This window comes from Tachypleus tridentatus, chromosome 7 (genome assembly GCF_004210375.1).
Source record: "Tachypleus tridentatus isolate NWPU-2018 chromosome 7, ASM421037v1, whole genome shotgun sequence".
In the NCBI taxonomy this organism is placed as follows: Eukaryota; Metazoa; Arthropoda; class Merostomata; order Xiphosura; family Limulidae; genus Tachypleus; species Tachypleus tridentatus.
Genome location: NC_134831.1, coordinates 7,083,465 through 7,106,871, shown reverse-complemented (window position 1 = coordinate 7,106,871; position 23,407 = coordinate 7,083,465). Strand labels below are relative to the sequence as shown.

General features: G+C 35.5%; 1 protein-coding gene across 1 annotated transcript in view; it reads left to right on the top strand.

Annotated features, from left to right (window-relative positions):
• The window catches only part of LOC143255048 (uncharacterized), a 57,641-nt gene that overhangs the window by 2,564 nt on the left and 31,670 nt on the right, over positions 1-23,407 (top strand). Inside the window, exon 2 of the mRNA XM_076510087.1 lies at positions 22,298-22,816. Within this exon, the coding sequence (XP_076366202.1) occupies positions 22,367-22,816 (450 nt within the window). The 5' untranslated portion in view covers positions 22,298-22,366. The remainder of the gene's footprint in view (positions 1-22,297; positions 22,817-23,407) is intronic.

Below are 23,407 nucleotides of genomic sequence, written 5' to 3'. Positions count from 1 at the left end.
CAACGAATAGTGGGATTGACCGTCACTTTATATCGCCACCACGGCTGAAAGAACGAGCATGTTTATTCCCACTATTCATTGATAAAAGAGTAGCTTAAGAGTTGGCGGTGGATGGTACTAACTAGCTGCCTTCGCTATAGTCTTACCCTGCTAAAGTAGGGTCAGCTAGCGCAGATAGCCCTCGTGTAGCTTCGCGCGAAGTTCAAAACACAAACAAACATCCCTTTATGAATAAATAATTTTGATTACTGGTTTTTACTGATAATATTGTGTACCCCAGCCCATTACAAAGACAAGAAGTTAATAATTTTCTTCAAAACTTCGAATTAAATTTCATAAGCACTATGGTCATTAGGTTATTGCTAACATATGAGAAACTATTTCACAAACCTCTCACTTATTTATTTTACTTTTATCTAAGTCTTAAGAAGCTCCTCACGAAAGCATTTTTTTCGTTTGTTTCGATATAAACTTCCAAGCGGTATTTGCTTAACATGTTATGTTATAAGTCTCTTTTTCGGCCCACTTTCCTCGATTTTTCAGTCTTTTAATCAATAACGTAATAAACTCATCACTGTATCAGTAAATGAATTCACTCAAATTTTGATTGCAATAAAGACATCTACCTATTCATTATTACGAAACATATATTAAACGAATTTGATAATTTAGTAGCGTTTCGAAATTACAACTTTATTTTTCAAAAAACTCATATGTCCATTTCATTGTGCGTATATTTGGGAGATTATTTGAATATGTTTCAAAGTCGAAAAACCGTTTCTTATTCTCCTAATATGTATAACAAAATCTATAAACTCCTTGTTTGCTTCAAAACTAAACAAAAATGACAGTTTTAGTTTTGGACAGAATTAAACGTTTCTCTGTATAAATACACAAATACTTTGTCCGAGTACGTCTTATCTAATAAATCTATAGAGCTTAAATTAATGGTTATCCAAACTAAACGTCTCTGATAGAGGTTGCCCCTGTGGTAAAACTCAGTTCCGAATCCGTGTAGTATTTCAAAATTTTTCCTGCAGTGGAAAACCGTGGATGCATCATGAAAGTGATAACCGACCAATCCCTTAACGTGAAGGGTATTACAATACAAGTACAGTTGTTTTCATTAAAAGATTTAACTTTTAAAATTTAAAACAAATGTAACTGTTATTAATGAATTAGCCACTATAGAAACTGCAAAAATGTTGAGTTTTGTGTGCCGCGTGGCTATTCCAAGTCTGGTTCCGTGCCAAGTCTCGTAAATTCTCGTGCAACTGGCTCACATATTTTATCCTAATATACGATTGTTATTATAGTCAGTTCAAGCATCCATCAGTAGCTCCAATTAGTAAAAATAAAATGTATCTTGGCATTAGTTATACATTCATATCTTGACGTGGTTCTAAGTGTCCACTTGTGCTGGCCTTGTTGTGGTTCTAAGAGTCAATAGTTTTTATATTTTGTTGTTTATATGTATATTTAATTTTTTGGTTCTAAGAGTCAGTTTAGTTTTGTATATTGTTAGCTCTATGTCTAACTGTTGTTGTGGTTCTAAGAATCAATAGTTTTTATATCTTATTGTTGTTTATATGTATATTTAATTTTTTGGTTCTAAGAGTCAGTTTAGTTTTGTATATTGTTAGCTCTATGTCTATCTGTTGCTGTGGTTCTAAGAGTCAATCCGTAGGTGTTATCTTAATACGATTACCAAAAGCTATTCTTAGGTTTAATAGAGAGCTGTATAAAAACATTTAGGAATAAATAAGTTTCTGTGTATGTCACTTTTAACTAATTAAATAAAACTACCTGTTACGTCATAGCTGACGTAATGAGACCAACACATCTTTGCTTTGTTTCGTATTTTACCATATATCTTAACTGTGTGTTTTATTTTGAAGCCATACTTCTACACTTTGTGTTTCGTATTGAAGACACACACCTTAACATAGTGTTCGTTATTGGAACAAAACATCTTGTATTTCGAATGGAAACACATATATTATACTTATGTTTCATCTTGAAACCACATATATATATTAACTTTACGATTCATGTTGAAACAATATACTAACTTTCATTTTATATTGAAACCACATATATTTATGTTTCGTATTGAAACCACATATATATATAAATTTATGTTTCATGTTGAAACCGTATGTTAACATTGTGTTTTGTAGTGAGGCCACACCTTTTAATCCTGTTTTTTGTTTAAACCACGCATTGAAGCCACAGTTCTTCTTAGCTTAAAGTTTGTTTATGTTCACACCATACAACTAAACATTGTTTTCACTTATAAAGTTATTAAAATTCGATTCGTTTTAAAATGAAACACTGACACGTACTAAATGTGTTAACTAAGTATTGACAGATCACACGGTTGCGGGTCATTCTTAAGCTAGTCACGTGTTTTTCGGACTGAATCATAATGATTCATTTGTCAATTACAGCAAAAACCTGCGGTGTGTTCCGTTAGCTAGGCTCTGACGGATAGTTATCTTGTTAACAATGAGACTTAATTTTCTTATGCAATAATCAATACGAGTCGTCTTCTTACTGGAATGTTGTAATTAAAATGTCTTCACTGGTGATTTAAACCAGCAACTTGAAATTAGCAAGAAAAGTACATTACCTTTGACTCTGTCAGAAATACATTCTTTTCGGTAAAGACATTCACACACGCTATGAGCTTTTAAGCAACGGAATTTTTAAAGAAAGTTTCAATGCTAATATAAAAGCCGAAATGCTTAACGATTAGTGTTAAATAAATAGTTATTCAAACCAATGTTTATATAATATTCACAAAACAACTCTATTAAAATGTAAACCATTGTATAGTCATCATATATTCGTGAGAGAGACAAAAAGAAACCAAATTCTAGAACGTTTTATCATTCTGTTGTCTGGATGAGCGTGGTCTAGTGGTTGAAGTGCCTGGATTGTGATTTCGAGAATTTTCTGTTCGTGTCTCGTTACCGCTTAGAAGTTTAGTGGCGGAGGTGTGCTAGAAGAGTGACAGTCAAATTCTACTATTCGACAAGACAAAAGCAGTTAGTAGTGGATGCTGTGACTAGCTACCTATAATTTCGACAACGTTTTCCTCTCACGTATGATGATTAAAAGATGACGTGTGACCATCAGGGATGGACATTTTAAGTTTCTTTCGTCAAACAACCCCTTGGAAACGAAAGTTTTGATTCGGATAAGTATTGATCATTTGAGAGAATTTGTCCCGAAGCTCTTTAGTTCGTAAATCAATATTTAGTCTAATTTTTAGGCCTAATTATTTGTCTATTTAGCCAATGTTTAGGCTTATCTTATGCCATTTGGCTAACTTTTAGAATTCTGAAGTTTTTCTTGAGAAAACAACATAAATAATTGAATAGTATGCGATATGTCAGATGTTTATAGCAATTCTACTCATTCTGATTTTGGTACTTTCAACACAAACGGTATCTTATTGGCTAAGTTCAATTTTAGCCACTATTATTTTTAAATACTGACCAGAGAGTGTGCAGCCAATCAGAAGCAAATATCGCTTACGCCTTTACTCCAATATAAATAACGGGGTCGATTGTAGAAAACACACATAAATGAAAGCGTATGACATGTTTGGTGGATCAAGGCTCGAACCTTGGACTTTCTGATCCGTATCATTCCACGAACTTGCCACTACTTTAAAGTAATTTTTCACATTAAATTTTTACATATTTTATACTTTTGAAGTTAAGTTTAAATTAGAATAAATCTACATTATTTGCAAATTCGGCTCTGACAAAGCACAGAGACTTAACTAAGGGCCTGCCAAACATTTATAGTTGATAGTACATCTAAGAATATTAATTTATTTTGGAAAAAATTGTTAGGTTTATAAATTCCTAATATGTGCTTCGAGTTTTCTTTTTAACTTTATTTTTCAGTTTATGTTTTATAATAAAAATGACATAAAAAAAACTTTCCTAGACTTAAACCAGGGGTCAACGGTCCTGAAAAGTTCATGAATAGGAAGTGGCTATCCGTGGTCAGTCACACCCTAAGTGACATAGGAGGGGAGCACGTACTCACGCCAACTAATAATGACCATATTGACAGCCGGAAGTCCCGAGGCACACAGCACGTCACGAACCCTCTCACGCTATGTTGTATAACATGCCACTTTCCTATTGAGTGAGGAAATGAACTTGAGAGTTTACTCCGATAACTCCCAAGTGGACAGAAGATTAAACAGTTTAGTGTCTCACATGATTGAAAACGTTCGCCTGGGATAGCTAACACTAATCGGGTACTCCGAGTAGGAAATCGTCTGCCTGGAGAGGGCGGGGACTTCGGAACTGGTGATCAGAGCTAATTGGTGATACGGTATGCCTTAGCATCCTCCTCAGAGCCATAGGAAACTCAGGATTAGGTAGAGGAAGAGAGGCGGAGCTTTATTTTCTTGAATGCTGTATACCGATAAACATTCAGTTAACATATTTAGCATAAATCTACTTTCGCGGGTATTTTTATTCACGTGTTGTTGTATTCCAATTTGTTTAATTCAAAATGTTGAATACTAAACAGAAAAAGGCTAAAGGAAACGCACCTATAGGCATGGCTAGCTCAGCTGTACGTAACACTAGCTAGAAATATATTCAACACTGATGTTGTGGGACGTCTTCCCAACATGACTCGTTTTCTGTCGATCTATCAGAGAATTACTTGCTTTTAGACGTGTATTCTGAGTGTAACGGAATTGTAATAGATCGAGTCACCATTACGAAAGATGAGTCTTACGACATACATGTAAAGTGTTATAATATTAGTATTATAATTGTCATGCATTATTCACGAAGTTAACTAACTTAACAGTCCACTCCTGTCTTTGGTCACAGTTTCGGTTCGAAATAACACGCCTCTATTCTCATTTGATTTTATAAGTAATTCTCTAAATATATATATTCTGGCCAAGTGGGTTAAGGCGTTCGACTCGTAATCTGAGGGTCGCGGGTTTGAATCCCCGTCGCATCAAACATGCTCGCTCTTTCAGCCGTGGGGGTGTTATAACGTGACGGTCAATCCCACTATTCGTTGGTAAAAGAGTAGCCCAAGAGTTGGCGGTGAGTGGTGATGACTAGCTGCCTTCCCTCTAGTCTTACACTGCAAAATTAGGGACGGCTAGCGCAGATAGCCCTCGCGTAGCTTTGCGCGAAATTCAAAACAAACAAACAATATGTATATTCACAGATTTTAAAGCCAATCACATGAAAATCAACTCCTTCACTATGTTGTGTATACGTTACATAATAATTTATAAATTATTTTATCAGTAGGAATTATGTACAACCGTTTATGCCCAAACTTATTTTTGTCTTTTGCTATTACTGGAAATGGGCAATTTAAAACGCTTGTGCTTTGTTTTTGGTGTATGAAATATATTTCGACAAACGTTTTGATTCTCTAAACTTGAAAATCTCAAACACTTATTAAAATACACAGTTACAATTTCAAATTTTTCAACAAAACCAACATGACGTTGAACACATAAAAATACACCCAGTATTACCCGTTGGCGTTCAGTGTTTAAATATCCAGTACTATATATTTATATATATATATTGTTTATACACCCAGTATTGTATATAGGATATTTGTAATAAAATTTAACTTTTATTGGTTATTACACTGACTTGAAAACAGAGATATAAAGCTCTAATAGAGGGCCAAACCCCGCACAATGATGGCTCGTTATTATTTGATAGAAACAACAAGAATAACGTGAGACTAAGAATGTATTGAGATAAAACATATCAGAGAACTAAGTGTCAACTTGATCAAATTAACATTTTTAAAGAAGTATTACGCGTAAACATTATATTTTAAAACTCAAATTATCGACTTTATTTCCAGCAACCACCGCTAGGTTTCACGTTTTGCATCTCGCGGTTTTGTTTTTTGTTGCTTATTACAACACAATCAACGAAGCAACTGATAAAAATGAATGAAATCAGTCATTGCTATGCAAATTACATAGTCCTAGTAATAATTAGTGGAATTCATTGAAATATTAACATTATTTTAGTAAATATTTTTGTGTGTTCTTAAGGATTTTGTACACAACGCAGCTATTAAACTGCAAACAATTTGGAACATAATAATTAAAAAAACGTGTTTAAAAATCCGATAAGAACTTGTTTTAAATTAAAGTTGTTTATTTGTTCAATATGTTTCAACTAAGAACATGGTTTAGGCTTATATGGATATTAAGTTCTTATAGTATGTGTTTAGTTGGTTTGCTATAACTATATACTTCTTAGATGAGACTCGATCGGTCAAAGGTTAAATTCTTTCTTGGAATTATTAACTCTTTTGTATTCTGTTATTGTAAATGAAGTTTTCCCCATTCATATGTCAAGTTTATTTAAGCTAGAGGTTGTGTGTTATTTCTTATAACCGGAATGTTACATTGTATTTATATTTGATGAGTTATGTTTTCCAGTCATTCGTCTTTCTGCTTCATTTCTTCGGTTATGTACGTTTCGTTAAATACGTTCGCTATACGGATATAAAAGTCTTTTGATTCCAAATATACCGATAATGAATCTTTTTACATGTATTCATGTCTATATTATTTGGATTTTTAGATCATTAGAATCTAAAAACGACGTAAGAGCCACGTTTAATGTAAATTTTCATTTGACACAAACCAAGTGTCGATAGATCAAACGTGCTCATTACTGACACAAACCAAGGGTTGATAAATCAAACAATATTCTCATTACTGACACAAACTAAGTTGTTATAGATCTAACAATGTGCTCATTACTGACACAAACTAAGTTGTTATAGATCTAACAATGTGCTCATTACTGATACAAGTCAACTGGTGATATATCCTGTTTAGATTTAAATATGTTTCAAACATTGGGCACAGGGAAGTTGTCAATTACATTGACATTTCAATCGATTTAATTATCATACGGTCGACAAAAATCGAAAAACATGATCGTATATTTGTACTCTTATCTCCTCATTACACATATTTAATTATTTTAAAGTATACTCACTTAATTGTTCAAAAAACAGAAAAAAAAATTTGTTTCTCGAAACACGTGAGATGCACGATTCTGATTCAAATCTAATAAAACTAATTTCACACTAGTTTAAACTACGAATTATAAATCTATAAATTTCTTTTGTTGTAGAAGTAGATGGTTCTTAGTATTTTGACTATCCGACAGTTTTTTTCGAGAGGTTACATAATAAATTGATTTATTATTGTTTAAAATCGATCTTGTTGTCAATGATTGGTTTGTTTGTTTGTTTTGAATATCGCGCAAAACTACACGAGGGCTATCTGCGCTAGCCGTCCCTAATTTAGCAGTGTAAGACTAGAGAGAAGGCAGCTAGTCATCACCACCCACTGCCAACTCTTGGGCTACTCTTTTACCAACGAATAGTGGGATTGACCGTGACATTATAACTCCCCCACGGCTGAAAGAGCGAGCATATTTGGTGTAATGGGGATTCAAACCCGCCTTAACCACCTGGCCATGCCGGGCCGGTTGTCTATGACAAATACGAAATGCTGTGATGTTAGTCGTACTTCCGATATTTGGATGTATCCTTTACAGAACATACACTTAAAAATACAAGTAGTTCATACTATCTTTAATGTACGTTCGGTTTACAAGTCAACCACGCTCTCTATCTTTGACGCTCAGTAAGTGCACGTTGAACCTGGACAAGTGTAGTATTGATTCTAAATTACCTCGCAAAGTTTAACGATCATTTACACGACTACTGCTGTCTCGTGCGCTTCTGGAACCTCGCGGATTTGAGCACGAGGGTCACCAGGTACCAATAGCATTAGGGAGAGATATACAGACTTTGGAATACATGTAGTCTCGAGCGATGTTAACATTGTTAATGTTTTAATACATGTACCATTGACCGATGTTAACATTGTTAATGTTTTAATACATGTACCATTGACCGATGTTAACATTGTTAATGTTTTAATACAAGTACCATTGACCGATGTTAGCATTGTTAATGTTTTAATGCAAGTACCATTGACCGATGTTAGCATTGTTAATGTTTTAATACAAGTACCATTGACCGATGTTAGCATTGTTAATGTTTTAATACAAGTACCATTGACCGATGTTAACATTGTTAATGTTTTAATACAAGTACCATTGACCGATGTTAACATTGTTAATATTTTAATACAAGTACCATTGACCGATGTTAACATTGTTAATGTTTTAATACAGTGTTTTGTCTTATCAAAATACACACGTTGAAAGTTAAGTTGTTTTAAACATTGTAGGTTTGAGTAAAATGCACCTCTAAGCCTACTGATTTCTAATGCTTGGCCAGCTTACAGTGTTTAAACCGTAATGATGGTTTAACAAAGTAAAGCTCCAAACAATTTAAAATTATAACTCATATCAATTACCAAAGCACAGGAGAAATGTTAAAGAGCTATATATATGTATCACATAACATTAGAAAAATCAGGATTTACAACTAGCCGTTTTAAACGTTACTTACAATTCATTTCTATATATCATCTAATCAAAATACTTTCGTATCGATCTTACAATGTGTGTTGTTGTTTTTTTATTTTCGCGCAAAGCTACAAGAGGACTATCTGCGCTAGCCGTCCCTAATTTAACAGTTTGAGATTAGAGAGAAAGCAACTAGTCATCACCGTTCACCGCCAACTCTTGGGCTACTCTTTTTACCAAAGAATAGTGGGATTGACTGTTACATTATAACGCTCCAAAGGCTGAAAGGGCGAGCAAGTTTGGTGAGATGGAGATTCGAACCCACGACCCTCAGATTACTAATCGAGCACCCTAACCACCTGGTCATCCTTACAATGTAATTTGTGAAAAAGTAGGGTTAAATGAATAACTTTTTAATTCAAAATGCATTTGTGCAGGAATTCTCACCCTGCCCACCTGGTCAAAAAGATAATAAACATCTGTCCCCACATCCTTTCAAGTGGACATACCCCCCTCAAACATACAAAAAACAAGATAATTCCATTATTATTCCTTCCAAGATGCAACAGTAGATGTCGTTCATGATAACAGAAAAAAAAAAGAGAAAAACTGAAGGAAAGAGTCTGAATGTTGATCAAACTCAAATGGCTTTTCAGATCTCTGATATCTGGAATCAGCTGTTCACGTAACTAAATGGTCATGTACAAATAGAAACGCTGAGATTGTATATAATGTTTCGTAAGATCGACAGCCAGGGGGACAGAATGATGGATCAATGAAGGTCTAAGATTCAGATGTGAAAAGCCCACTCAAGCAGTAAAACACAAGGTCTTTCTGTTGAACCCATCACGGTAAACCCAAGTTTTAACCAGCGATCAGCAATCGGAAACAAGCAGTTTAACTGTAAATGGATCTTAACGTGAACATTGTTTCATTACTTGGGTACTAGCATTGTTAACAATATTTTCACAAGAGGGCCACCACGAAAGCATTAAATCAGAAAAATAGTTTGTTACTATGCATTAGTCCTTATAAATATGAGATTAAGTGTCATATAGGACTCACTAACCACGTTTAAGATGGGATTCACCGAGTATGTTTAAGGTAAGGTTCATTAAACATGTTTAAGGTAGGATTTGCCGAGTATCTTTAAATTAGGGTTCATTAAACACGCTTAAGGTAGGATTCACTGAGTATGTTTAAGGTAGGATTCGTTAAACATGTTTATGATATGATTTAAGGTATAATTCATTAAACACATTTAAGATAAAATTGATTAAACATGCCTGATGTATCAGGATTCAGTAAAGTAATTATTAATCAATGAGTTTTTCACCAGTTAACGCTAAAGTTATAATGAAGAGAACTATTGCTCTGTATTTAGATGTGAGAATATAAGATTTACACTCTGAAGTTTTGAAAATTTAAGTCGCAGTATTTTCAGTATATGGAAGTCTGTAGCCGATTCATAACATTTCATCATCGTGTCTCTGGAATCAATAGCTTTTAGTATATTTAGTCATTTTTAAACATTAGCAGCGACCTCTGTCCACAAAACCTGAACGTCTTCTTCGTTATTTAGTTCACTGAAACGAAAATAAAAGAAACGTAAGAAACAGCATTTATTTAAAATGTTACTTTAAATTATTTTTGTTTTTTTTACCGCTAGACAATAATAGTAGAGTAATTGTTTGTTTGTTGTTTTTTTTTGGAATTTCGCACAAAGCTACTCGAGAGCTATCTGTGCTAGCCGTCCCTAATTTTGCAGTGTAAGACTAGAAGGAAGGCAGCTAGTCATCACCACCCACCGCCAACTCTTGGGCTACTCTTGTACCAACGAATAGTGGGATTGACCGTCACATTATACACCCCCACGGCTGGGAGGGCCAGCATATTTAGCGCGACGCGGGCGCGAACCCGCGACCCTCGAGTCGCACGCCTTACGCGCTTGGCCATGCCAGGTCCACAGTAGAATAATAAAAGCTAGGTTAGGTGGTGTTTGTTCTATAGATTTACGCAAGATAACAGGAGAGTCATCTATGAATAACCGTTCCTGATTTTAAACTAATAGACTCGACAGAATGACAGTGCTAATCGAAAGCACCCACCGCCAACTCGTGATCTATTCGTGCTTGACCGAAAAACAAAAGGGATTTGACTAAACTCTTATAACCACCGTCCCTAAGTAAATAATATGTTTTTCTAGCAGAGAAACGAAAACTATGGATCGAGCACGCTACGTCATAACTGGCCGGCCCCAGCTGCACAGAAGTTCTATGAGACAAAGCCACGCGTATCTCCTTAATGCATTATATGATAGTCTACAAAACTCGTCGTCATGGGTTAGTAGGTTTTCTACTTTGTCATCTCAGTCGTTCACGTGACGCTTTAATTCATTTTATCTTTTTTTTAATGATAATTTATCTTCTTTTTTCTTCATTTCTACGCAGCTACGATAACCATTATGAGAATGATTATGGTTATGGCTCCAACAGATAGGAACTGCGCGTGCACGCCTCGATACCGGACTAGGCGCGTGACAAGTCTCCACGTGAGACAGTGAAAGCAAATTGGTTATGTGAAAATTCAGATGTGAGAATATGGGCTGTAAACTCATAGGTAGTCGAGTTTGGTCCTGTTCATCAAGTGAAAAGCTTAGTTCAGATTATGCATTGCTTACTGGCAGAGTAGAGCTCCCCGCGAACCGTTGTATGTAGGCGGCTTTGTTGAAAAAATCGAATCACGATGTATTATACTTCAAATCGTATTTAATGATTTGGGTATTGAGAGAAATACGCTAATGCTATTACACTGATATCTTTAGGACTTAATTTGATTGGGTTTAATCCTGTTTTGAACTCTATCAAGCACTGCTTTAGATTTTTGTAGCATGCTTTAAAAGCTATGTTTAACAATGTATTGGTATATTCATATACAACTTTTCTTGCTTTCCTGTATTAGGAATCGAACGAATTAAAGTATATATTTAGATGAAAACAGTAGTTTAATTACCAGTTTCCAGAGGTCGCTTTCTTTATATTTTTGTTTTATGTTCGAACAATTGCTGGTCATTACATATGATTATTAAAAAAAACATGTAGGGTCAAAAAGGCTGGAAATCCATCAACTTCAAAAATCCAGTGAAAATAGTTTTTTTTCAAGTATATGTTGAAAGTACTATGATTTTATTGTACTTGATTTTACTGTAATTTGAAAGTTTCAAACATGTTTAACCCTATATTTTAGTTTCAGAAAACAAACTCCGCAAATGTTTAATTGTAATAAGTTTTACAAACCAGACTTTCCCCAGTTAATGACTAGAGTGTTACATCGTGGATATGAAAGTCCAAGCTTGAGTCTCCTTGCCACAAAAAATAAACGATTGTGTTTTGCATTTTGAAGCCATGAGTGAGTCATAAGCGTAACAATCAAATCTCACTATTCTATTATAGTAGCGAATGCCTTTGACTCGCTACCTTCCTGTATATCAGTTCAAAATCAGCGTTGTGTAGCGCAAATGCCCTTTTTCTGAGCCAAAAATCGAAACAAGCGAATACCAATAGTACTGAGAAAGAACGAAACGTGCAACAAACAATACTTTTATAGGGTATTATCCTTTGTCATCTCATCTTTATTTTTAAAGATATTTTTATATGATATACGAATTAGCCACAAAAATGTTTTCAGACCCATTTACTTTGTCTACTATGTTTTAGATTATTCAAGATAATGGAAAACTAAATCAAAATTTCCTGGCTGCCAGTGACGTCTTTCCCTTTGGTGAAACAGAACGTTTTGTCTGCTCTCTGGACTTTGACAGCAAAAAAAATCTTCGACCAAATTTGCTTATATATGTGAATGTTCCTGCATGTGTCCAACGGATTTTCTTCTCTATTCAACAATAGGCAGTAAAGCACGAGAAATAAAGCATTCTCGAACTGAAACTTTGTATTCGAATGTAAATCTATCAAAACGAGGCTAGTTTCCTCCGCAAGCTGGTATTCAAAATAAATGTTCGATAACCTGCGGGTTAGCTCAAATTTGTTTTCTGAAAAATTATTAATGTTTGCTGTTCTTCTATTTGTGACAGAGACCCCCATTTATTGTTGTATTTAATTTTGTAAAAATTATAACATGACTGCTAGTCCTGTTACGCGTATACAGACACTACTTATAGTCGAAATTTTAGTTTAAAAATTGTTATATTTAATTATATTTTGAAACAAACAACAACAATAAAAACATTTCTTGGTTCTCAATATAATTTTGTCAGAGAAAATAGTATAAAAGCAGGAAAACAAACAAAGCTGTGCATAATAATATTTCATATGAAAACTTATTTCCATGTACCCCACATGTGGGTGTTTTCGAAAGGCTTACACACGCATATATCCTACTACATGACTTCAGCAACTTCATGACATCGCTGTATGTATATCTGTTTTCCCTTTCAACTCTCAACTCCTAATCCGAGGGTCGCGGGTTCGAATCCCCATCACACCAAACATGCTCCGCCTTTCCAGCTGTGGGGGCGTTATAATGTGACAATCAATCCCACTATTTGTTGGTAAAAGAGTAGCCCGAGAGACGGTGGGTGGTGATGACCAGCTGTTTTCCCTCTAGTCTTACACTGCTAAATTAGGAACGGCTTGAACAGATAACCCTCGTGTAGCTTTGCGAGAAATTCAAAACAAACCAAACCTCTTCAAGTTGTAAAGTGTAGTATGGCTCTCAGTAAACCTTTGAAACACGCACTTAAACACGTGCGCTAAGCTGTTTCTTCGTAAAAGTAGTGGGTTAATCCTTGCAAACAGCGATATACGGCTTTGTAATAAAGGAGCCTATTACATCCTTTCTTGGAGCACCATACAGAGAGTACTAGCTGGAACCCTAATAACGGAATATCGCCACGGAATAAATCTATAACTCAATGGGATCTGCAGCTATTAGGACCAGTACTTAACATTCTGAGCACGTAAAGTCGAACACGAAAACTAAAACCCATAAGGGATTTGGTGTGGAAGTGAATTACAGGGCAAACACATGATACAAGTATCATGTAACAGCATAATCGTGTTTGTCATCATTGTTATTACGACAACAGATTCTGTACCAACACCACAGGATATCAGGATTTATCTGACGTTCTAATTGCTATCTAACTGGTTCTGTGGATCGAAGACGCTAGAGGGCGTGCTCACTGATCAAGCCACCACGTAAATACATTACCAGTTTAAGTGCTATTTTTTTCCCTCCTGTGCAGAAAGATTTATGCAGGAAAAGTCGGTCATTTGGAGCGTTATACATAAATATAACTGGTTTATTGATTTTGTTATAGTCTATGTGAAGTATACGGTGTGTTTTGGTGATGTTGTACATGCTATAAGTTCTTTATGAACTAACGCGATGTTGCTGTGTTTTTTAAATATGAATATTTTTCTGTAAAGTTTTGAAATATACGGTTTTGAAAATAAAACTTTAAAACAAAATGAAAACACTCTAGATAACACTTTAATATTAAAGGAATCTGTAATTTATTGCTAATCAATAAGTGAGAAGGTCACACCTGAGGAGGTAAATAGTGTGGGGAAGGAAAAGTTGGGTCAATTTCTCGACTGTATGGATTTCCAGAAATCAGGTTTTTAGCGATCAATTAACTGCTAACATCCAGCGATTTTCACCTGATTAATTAACGTGTTTTACAGAGGAAAACTAGTACTATTGTTCAATTGAAATATCGATATTCGTGTGATTTTATACCAAGTAGGTTGTAGGCCAGGTTTTTAGCGTACCAGGCTGCGTATCATAATTTTCAAGGTTTAAGGCCGTGATACATTAGCTCTAGAGGCGTTATGAATGTGACAGTCAATGAGGATATCCAAACAATAAGTAAGAAGTTTCACTCCCTCTAGTCAGTTGTTGTAAAACAGCAGTGGCTATGTTCCAAGTTTGACCTTACGATTTAGCCTATTTGTTGCCTAAGGTGCCATTTACGTTGCAAGTATGATGCCCTCTATTATGTAACGTATATAATTACATAAACTGGTTATTAAGGAAATATAATACGTTATGATAAAGTATGCAAAATATCCTTTAATTTTAGGTAGGTAGAATAGCATTCGTCCCTAACACTTCTGAGAACCACGGTACATTTAGACCACTTGTATAATAGCATTCGTCCCTAACACTTGTGAGAACCACGGTATACTTAGACTCCTGTATAATAACATTCGTTTCTAACACTTGTGACAACCACGGTATACTTAGACTTCTGTATAATAACATTCGTTTCTAACACATGTGAGAACCACGGTATGCTTAGACCACTTGTATAATAGCATTGTCCCTAACACTTGTGAGAAGCACGGTATACATAGACCACCTGTATAATAGTATTCACCCCGAACATATGCTTCTAACGTTGACCTAACGTTCAGGAAAAAGTAATAAATTGTAGAAAGTTTAAAGTTTCTGAAAAGATAAATTTATCAAAGCGATAACAGAAACTACCCTCCCTAATACACACAAGTCTATATATATGTAACTTATTTCTGTGTTGAAACGAGCAATTTGGCAAACGGGTGTGTGTTTTTCTTGTAGCAAAACCACTTCAGGCTATCTGCTAGGTCCACAGAGAGGAAATCAAACCCCTGATTTTAGCATTGTAAATCCGTAGACTTATCGCTGTACCAGCGGAGGTCATTTAGGAAATTATAATTTATTCATGAGATATTCAATACACTGTAGCCAATTAGAAATTACACAGTTTGGATGCTTAGAAATTACTATCTTATGTATCTACGTATTCATCAAAGTTATGTAATCACTAATATTGTAGTCTTCAACTTGTTTGGTACCAACAGAAAAACATAATAAACTTCAGTGGATCTCATGCCCCTCCGCTACCCAGCTTTCATTATGTTATACACTAAAAAATATGAAATGTGTCCGTACGTTCACCATTTTCAACTGATACCGATCATGTCATGTAAGGCAACGAGAGATAATATTCTCCATGTATATTCCAAGTTTCATCAAAATCATTTCATTTTTGAATGAGCTATAAAGAAAAACAGTCCCGATGGTAATAGGCAGAGAGTTTAACCAATGATAGGGATGCTTTAACCTTGGCCCTTAAAAAACTAATCACTTTTGTGTTGGGTCATACTCCAAATGTATACCAATTTTCGTCAAAATCCATTCAAACGTTTTCGAGAAGTCATCATGACAAACACAGGAGCATAACATGTACCATTCCTCTTTGATAGTGGAGGTAGGAAATTATATTAATTAACAATCGTGTTTGTAGAAGTCGCTTGTGTATGGTAAATTTTGTTTTCATTTAACACAGTACCAAAAATTGTTTATTAGTATGTAACTTTCTTTGTTTTAGAATTTCACGCAAAGCTACATGAGAGCTATCTGCACCAGCTATCTCTAATTTAGCAGTGTAAGACTAGATAGAGAAGGCAACTAGTTATCACCATCAACAGCCAACTCTTGGGCAACTCTTTTACCAACGAATAGTGGAATTGACTGCCACATTATAACACCCTCTTTGATAGATTATTTAAGCAGAGTATTCATCCTTTCCTTTTGTTTGCCATATTTGAACTTTAATTCAATTTCAGTCTTGGAATTTAATGGGTCTGAGTGGTGACGTCAGACTGATAACATCTTCCATTAGAATAAATTAATAAAATATTCCTGTTATGAGTAGGATGTCAACACCTAGGGTGTTTATAACAAGGATAGCAATTAATGGACGTGTTGCTGGATCAGCATTTCAGGTATGTATCAGTGCTTAGGAACTAATATGTGTACCACTAGGCTAACAATTAAGACGTGTCCCTTTGACCTGGGCCCGGCATGGCCAAACGTGTTAAGGCGTGCGATTCGTAATCTGAGGATCGCGGGTTCGCATCCCCGTCCCGCCAAACATACTCGCCCTCCCAGCCGTGTGGGCGTCATAATGTTACGGTCAATCCCACTATTTGTTGGTAAAAGAGTAGTTTAAGAGTTGGCGGTGGGTGGTGATGATTAGCTGCCTTCCCTCTAGTCTTACACTGCTAAATTAAGGACGGCTAGCACAGATAGCCCTCGAGTAGCTTTAAAAAAACAAAAGAAACAAACAAAAAACAAATCCTTTGGCCAGAAAGTAAGAAATATTTCACTAAGCCTTAAAATAAAGAGTATATCCTTAGGCCAGAAATTAAGAAATGTTTTACTAGGCTAGAAATGAGGGTGAATCGTTTTGCTCAATACAATAAACAATGTTACATTCTTAAGATCTATATAATAGTCAGAGAGAAACAGTAGAATGTGTGTTAATGTAATAAATACCAATTGAAATCTGCAGACCAGTGTCGTTACTATAGATCTTGGTAAGTTTTCCCAAGCTTCAAGTATAAAACTGTATTAATATTAAAATTTCCAGTAAGTGTAAACCACTCTCCCATCAGGTCATACTGTGCTGTTCCCACGATGCATAGCTCTAACCCTAGTTTTAGTTTTCTGTCACGAACGTGCAGTACGTTTCTTCAATGTTTTGCTTGTTCTGGTCGTTAGATTTCATGAAAAAATAATCGAAATTTTCAAAATGTTTTTGAGACAAGTTCTTTTATTCTTTGGTGTCGCTGATAATTGAGAAAATACCTGCACGAAAGGTTGTGTGTGCGCCCTCTTTACAAGTGTTTTGTTATTGATAATATATTTGTTTGTTTTGGGTCAAAACTACGCAGTGCACCCACTGCGATCTGCCCGCCAGAAGGAATCGAATCTCTATTTATAACGTAGTAATTCCGTAAGTTTATGGTTTTGTGTTTGGTATTTCATTCGAAATGTAGGGGTTATAGGTTCGAATCTCGACACTAAACGTGCTCGCACTTTCATTCGTGGGGCGAGTTATAATGTCATTATCTATTCTACTATTCTTTAGTAAAGAGTAGCCCAAGAGTTGGCGTGAGGTGATGGTGACTATCTGCCTTCCTTCTAGTTTGTCACCTCAAAATTAGGGACTGCTACAGCAAATAGCCCTCGAGTATACTGCACGAAATTAAACACACAAACAAAAACTAAACTTATCGCTGACATAATTATAGGACAAAATTCGTGAAAAAGAAGGATTCGTTAATCCAAAACCCGACATGGCCAGGTGGCGCTTGACTCGTAATCTGTAGATCGCGGGTTCGAATCCCAGTCACACTAAATATGCTCGCCTTTGAGAGCCGTGTGGGCGTTATAATGTGACGGTCAATCCCTCTATTCGTTGGTAAAAGAGTAGCCCAAGAGTTGGTAGTGGGTGGTGATGACTAGCTGTCTTCCCTCTACCCTTACACCGCTAAAGTAGGGGCGGCTAGCGCAGATCGCCCTCGTGTAGCTTTGTACGAAATTCATAAATAAACAATCCGTCAGTCCATCAAGAAAACTGACCCCTTTGTATTATAAAGTAGTATAAACATCTACTTGTGGGGGTAAATGAGAGATAGGCTGAATAATAAAACTCAGGTTAGATAAATTGGAATATTTATCTACTCTATTACATAACACCGTATACAATACGAATGTCATCCTGAACACTATGTAACACAAATTTTTTCCTGGATGGTATGTGTTATTTCTTAATTGCTTGTGTTGTAAAAGTACAGAAAATGGTCATTATTCCCTTCAAACTTTGCTTTTGTGACCTGGATAATGAAATTTAAAAAGTAACCTATTTTCTATGTAAAAACGGGCAAATTTTTACATTTTCATTTACGTAAGGTCTGAATAAAACAACATATGAATCAAGATTTACATGTATTTATACTAAAATTATACAAAAGTGTCTAAAAGTGAGTAGTTTCTCGAGATTTGCGACTGTAATGTAAATAACTTTTACCTATCAGCTTCCAAATATAATCTCTCATCATGTTTTCGTTACACACTTCTTGGTAGCGGCGTTCAAAGTCCAGTATATTTTGGTGGAAGCGCTCGCTTTGCTTCTCTGAGTATGCTCCTATATTCTCCTTGAATTTATCAAGATCAGCGCCAAAGATATGGACTTTCAGGGACGTCCTGCAGCCCATTTTGCCATAGTTCTTCACCAGAGCCTCACCCAATTCCACATAATTTTCGGCCTTGTGATTATCCAAGAAGCCCCAAACCACTGCGACAAAGCTGCCCCAAGCTTTTTTCCTTCCTACTGAGCTTCTTGGAGAATTCTGTGCACTCTAGGATCTTCTCTATTTGTGATCCAACAAAGACACCAGCTTTGACTTTTGCCTTAGACAGTTTAGGGAAGAAGTCTCGAAGGTACTTGAAGGCTGCAGACACCTTATCAAGAGCTGTGACAAATTGTTTCATCATACCAAATTTTATGTGCAATGGTGGGAACAACAACTTCTGGAGGTCCACTAGTGGTCCACACTTGACATTGTGCTTCCTCATAGAGAACTCGGTTCGTTGTGGCCAGTACTTCCTGTTGTAGTGTGCTGCGGTGACCCTGCTGTCTCAAAGGTAAAGATAACAGGGGAACCTGGTAAAGTCTCCTTGGATACTTTATTAAAACTCCTATGTGTTTGCTTAGGCAGCTAGAACTAAACTGAAGTGGTGATCCCCTGTATATATATATATATTACTATGGAAAATTCTAGAAAATTCTAAAACATTCTTGAAAATTCTCGTAAGTTCTACAACATTCTTGAAAATTCTTGTATGTTTTACAATATTCTAGAAAGTTCTTGAAAATTCTTGTCAGTTTTACAACATTCTAGAAAGCTCTTGAAAATTCTAGTAAGTCCGAGAAAATTCTCTATCAGCTACTCAGCACTGAATCTACCTGGAATGTTCTGGAAAATGGGCAAATTTGAAACTTTCATTATACAGGTCAGAAAAACAAAGTTTGAAGAGAAAAACAGGTCTTTTCCATTTATTTTAGGTATAAGCAAATGGGAAATAACACTTTCTGCCCAGGAACAAAATAAAAGTAAAAATTTTGTTTGATAGTGTAATCTAGAACGTTACTTTTCAAATGGTTGTTACAACAAAGACCAGATAACTGCCGTTAGATCACTAGCATATTGTGGCATGTTTAGAGTTTGACCCTTTTATAAACATGATAGTTAAGCTAGGAAACAAAATGCTATATTTTCCTATTTTCCTTAATAGGAACTCAGAAGGTTGTTACTGTCCGAGTGTAAAAATAGTTCTCGGAATGAAGCCTCTATCGCAGGTGCCAGTCTAGATATCTCTGTCATTTCAGTGATGAGTCTAATATTGATCGTTCACAGATATCGAAACCACCTGCCAGCTTTCTTGTCAGAAGTTCTTTTAACTTTAAGAAAGACAGTTGGTTCTTCGACAGAGGTTTCTCCACATTCAATGACCTCTTTCCTAAAAAAAAAGAAAAAATTACTAAAAGTGACTTTTTTGTCTTTTGTCAATCATCAACCGCTCTCCTTTTCTTTATCTTTCAATTTATTTATTATTTGGTTTTAATTGGTCTGTTGGTTTGGTTTATTTTATATAATATTGCTTAGCAGTCATGATACATGTATTAGTGTTTTTTGTCCTGTCCCATTCTTCCTCATCAAACATGCCTTTTTTTGCACCTATTTCCATTCGACAAATCTTTGATTTTTCTTTGATCAGCTGGGCCTACTTTTCATTCTCTAACTGGCATACGCCCCTTAGCGGTTCAGCGGAGTTTCTGTGGAATCACAATAGTAAGCTGGTTTCATTATCCGTTGTGGGCAGAGCACAGACAGCGTATTGTGTAATATTGTGCTAAATTGCAAACACATTAATTAGGATACCACTAATTTAAATGAAAAGATATAAATTTTAGATATAGATTTTACCCAACTGTTCGTCTAAAGTATGTAGAATTGTTTTAAAATGACGTTTAACTTGGTTTAGTGTTTAACGTAGTGGAATGTGAGTTTGAGGATCTATGGTCCGTGTTCTACTCTTGGTCTGTGGATGTGTTGTAACAGTGAAGGTTACGTCCTGTTATTTGGGACTGTGGACTAGCTGTCTTTTCTCCAATCTATCTGTTAAAAATTTAGGACGGCCAGTTTCCGAAACAAACAGTAAAAAGCGTTTCAGCAGTTAATTGTTTTTGCAAATTGTATGGACGTTTATTACAAGCGTGAAAAACATATAAATTCGCGTTAGTTGAAAAACCAAAGCACAGAACTTTTTGGAACACGACAAGTCTAGGAAGGTGCAAAGAAAGGAAAACACAGTTAAGATTTGTTTAATTATAATTATTAGAATAATTATGAGCAAGTTGTTCGTTCTCACACTTAAAAGTACAATTTTCATATAAATTATAAATAATTCACTGTCATTACTACAAAAAATGTAATAAAGAACAGAAAAATTCGTATAGAAATAAAAGCTTATACTTCTCTTCACTGTACGCCATCCAACGATGCCGCTGAACGTAAAACTATGAGTTTTGATCGATGCCGCTGAACGTAAAACTATGAGTTTTGATCGATGCCGCTGTACGTAAAACCACGAGTTTTGATCGATGCCGCTGAACGTGAACTATGAGTTTTGATCGATGCCGCTGTACGTAAAACCATGAGTTTTGATCGATGCCGCTGTACGTAAAACCATGACGTTATGAGCGATGCCGCTGTACTTAAAACTATGACGTTATGAGCGATGCCGCTTTATGTAAAACCATCAGTTTCTAAAACACGCCACTATATTATACATCATACAATGACTTCAAAAAAGTGAGAGATTGTTAACCATCACGAGATAAATTTTCGAGATACGTGAATGTACCTCGTAGATGAAACTTGTTTAAGACTTATTTTTGAAGATTTATTACTTCTTTGGTTTTAACTCTCACTGTTTGTCTGGATAATGTTACAGAGATTGTCTGCCACGGATTTACAATAAATAATGGGGGTTTGAATGCATAAAGCTTGAGTGATTTCTTATGGATTTATAATAGGCTTAAGTAACAGAAAAGTGTGTCTTTGTGTCTTTTCTTACAGCAAAGCCACATCGGGCTATTTGCTCAGCCCACCGAGGGAAATCGAACTCTTGATTTTAGCGTTGTAAATCCGGAGACATACCGCTGTACTAGCGGGGTACAACAAAAAAGTATTTTATCCATGACTAAATATCTTACTTTAATCCTTTATAAATCCAAAATAAATCCGAAAAACTAGTCTTAATCAGAATTTTTTAAAATGTATATAAAATGTTTATAAAGTTTAGTTTTGAGATTAAAATCCATAGATTCATTTTAATAAGCTTGAAACTATAATAAAAACCAAAACTGTTTTTGTCTTTATCAATTTCTAATATAGTCAAATATTTTAATGGTTGTACGTTTCTTCTTCACTCTTCTAAAATGGACACACCTGGGTAAACGGTGGCTCTTTGTTTATCAGTGGGTATTGCTTGTTTTGTTTGTTTGTTTTTCAATTTCGCGCAAAGCTACTCGAGGGTTATCTGCGCTAGCCGTCCCTAATTTAGAAGTGTAAGACCAGAGGGAAGGCAGCTAGTCATCACCACCCACCGTCTCTCGGGCTACTCTTTTACCAACGAATAGTGGGATTGACCGTCACATTATAACGTTCCCACGGCTGAAAGGGCGAGCATGTTTGATGTGATGGGGATTCGAACCCGCGACCCTCAGATTACGAGTCGAACGCCTTAACATGCTTGCCCATGCCGGACCGCGGGTATTGTGTTTCCATAAAATAATAGCTTATACTTTCCAGTAATGACAGCTGTCAACAAGTGATTTACTCATGAAGTAATTGCATTAATGGATCTATTACAATTTCATATTTCAGCGTAGAATCTTCTTGGAGATGTGTACACCCGTCCAACCAAGTGCACTGATTTAGTAACCCTCAGAAGCCATGGATCCAAATGCCACGACTTTGTCCAAGGATGAAGTAGCCCTGCGATTCCAAGAGAACTGGAGAGCTAATAATCCAGAGGATGCTGTTTTCGAAGGGACCTCGCCTCACGTGGACGATGGACTAACCAGTTTAAACTGGTTGCAGAATCTCAATATTATGACCAAACTCGGAGCTCCGACTCCACCAACACCTCCTGCCAGCCCCGTGCCTCAGTTTATCACTAGAGAGAGTGATAAATCCGGTTATGACGAAAATAACTGGAAAGCTGATAAAGGTGGTGAAGAAATTGATTACAAGTCGAATGGATCTTTAAAGCCTCCATTCTCTTATGCAACTCTTATATGTATGGCAATGAAAGCAAATAAAAACAAAATGACACTGTCTTCGATTTACAAGTGGATACGAGAAAACTTCATGTATTACAAAAATGCTGATCCAAGCTGGCAGGTAAAATTCCAGAATTTTATATTGCTATAAATTTATCTCATAATGAATATAAGAACGTTTTATTTTGATGTTAAAGCTATGAGACTCCAGATGGTGTATAACAAAAATAGAAATAATATTTTCATACAGACTAACTTAAGTTTAACGTGAAAACGAATTTAAACGTCAGTATATAGTCCAAAGTTAGCTAATATTACTGAAATAAAACTGTGTCCAATAAAAACTAAGCGTATGTTATTAGAATTACACTACAATGTGGCTGTTTTAACATGTAGTCTTATATTGTTGAGAATGTCATGAAGTGTGTCTGTTTCTAATTTTACTTGTTTATTGTTATAATTACACTAGTAAGTGATTGTTTTCACACGTAGAATCATGTTTTGAGACTATCATGAAGTGTGACTGTTTCTATGTTTACTTGCATATTGTTAGAATTACATTACTAAGTGGCTGTTCTAACATGTAGAATTGTGTATTGTTGAGACTATCATGAAGTGTGTGTTTCTAAGTTTACTTGTATATTGTTATAATTACTCTAATAAGTGACTGTTTCCACATGTAGGATCATGTATTGTTGAATCTGTTATAATT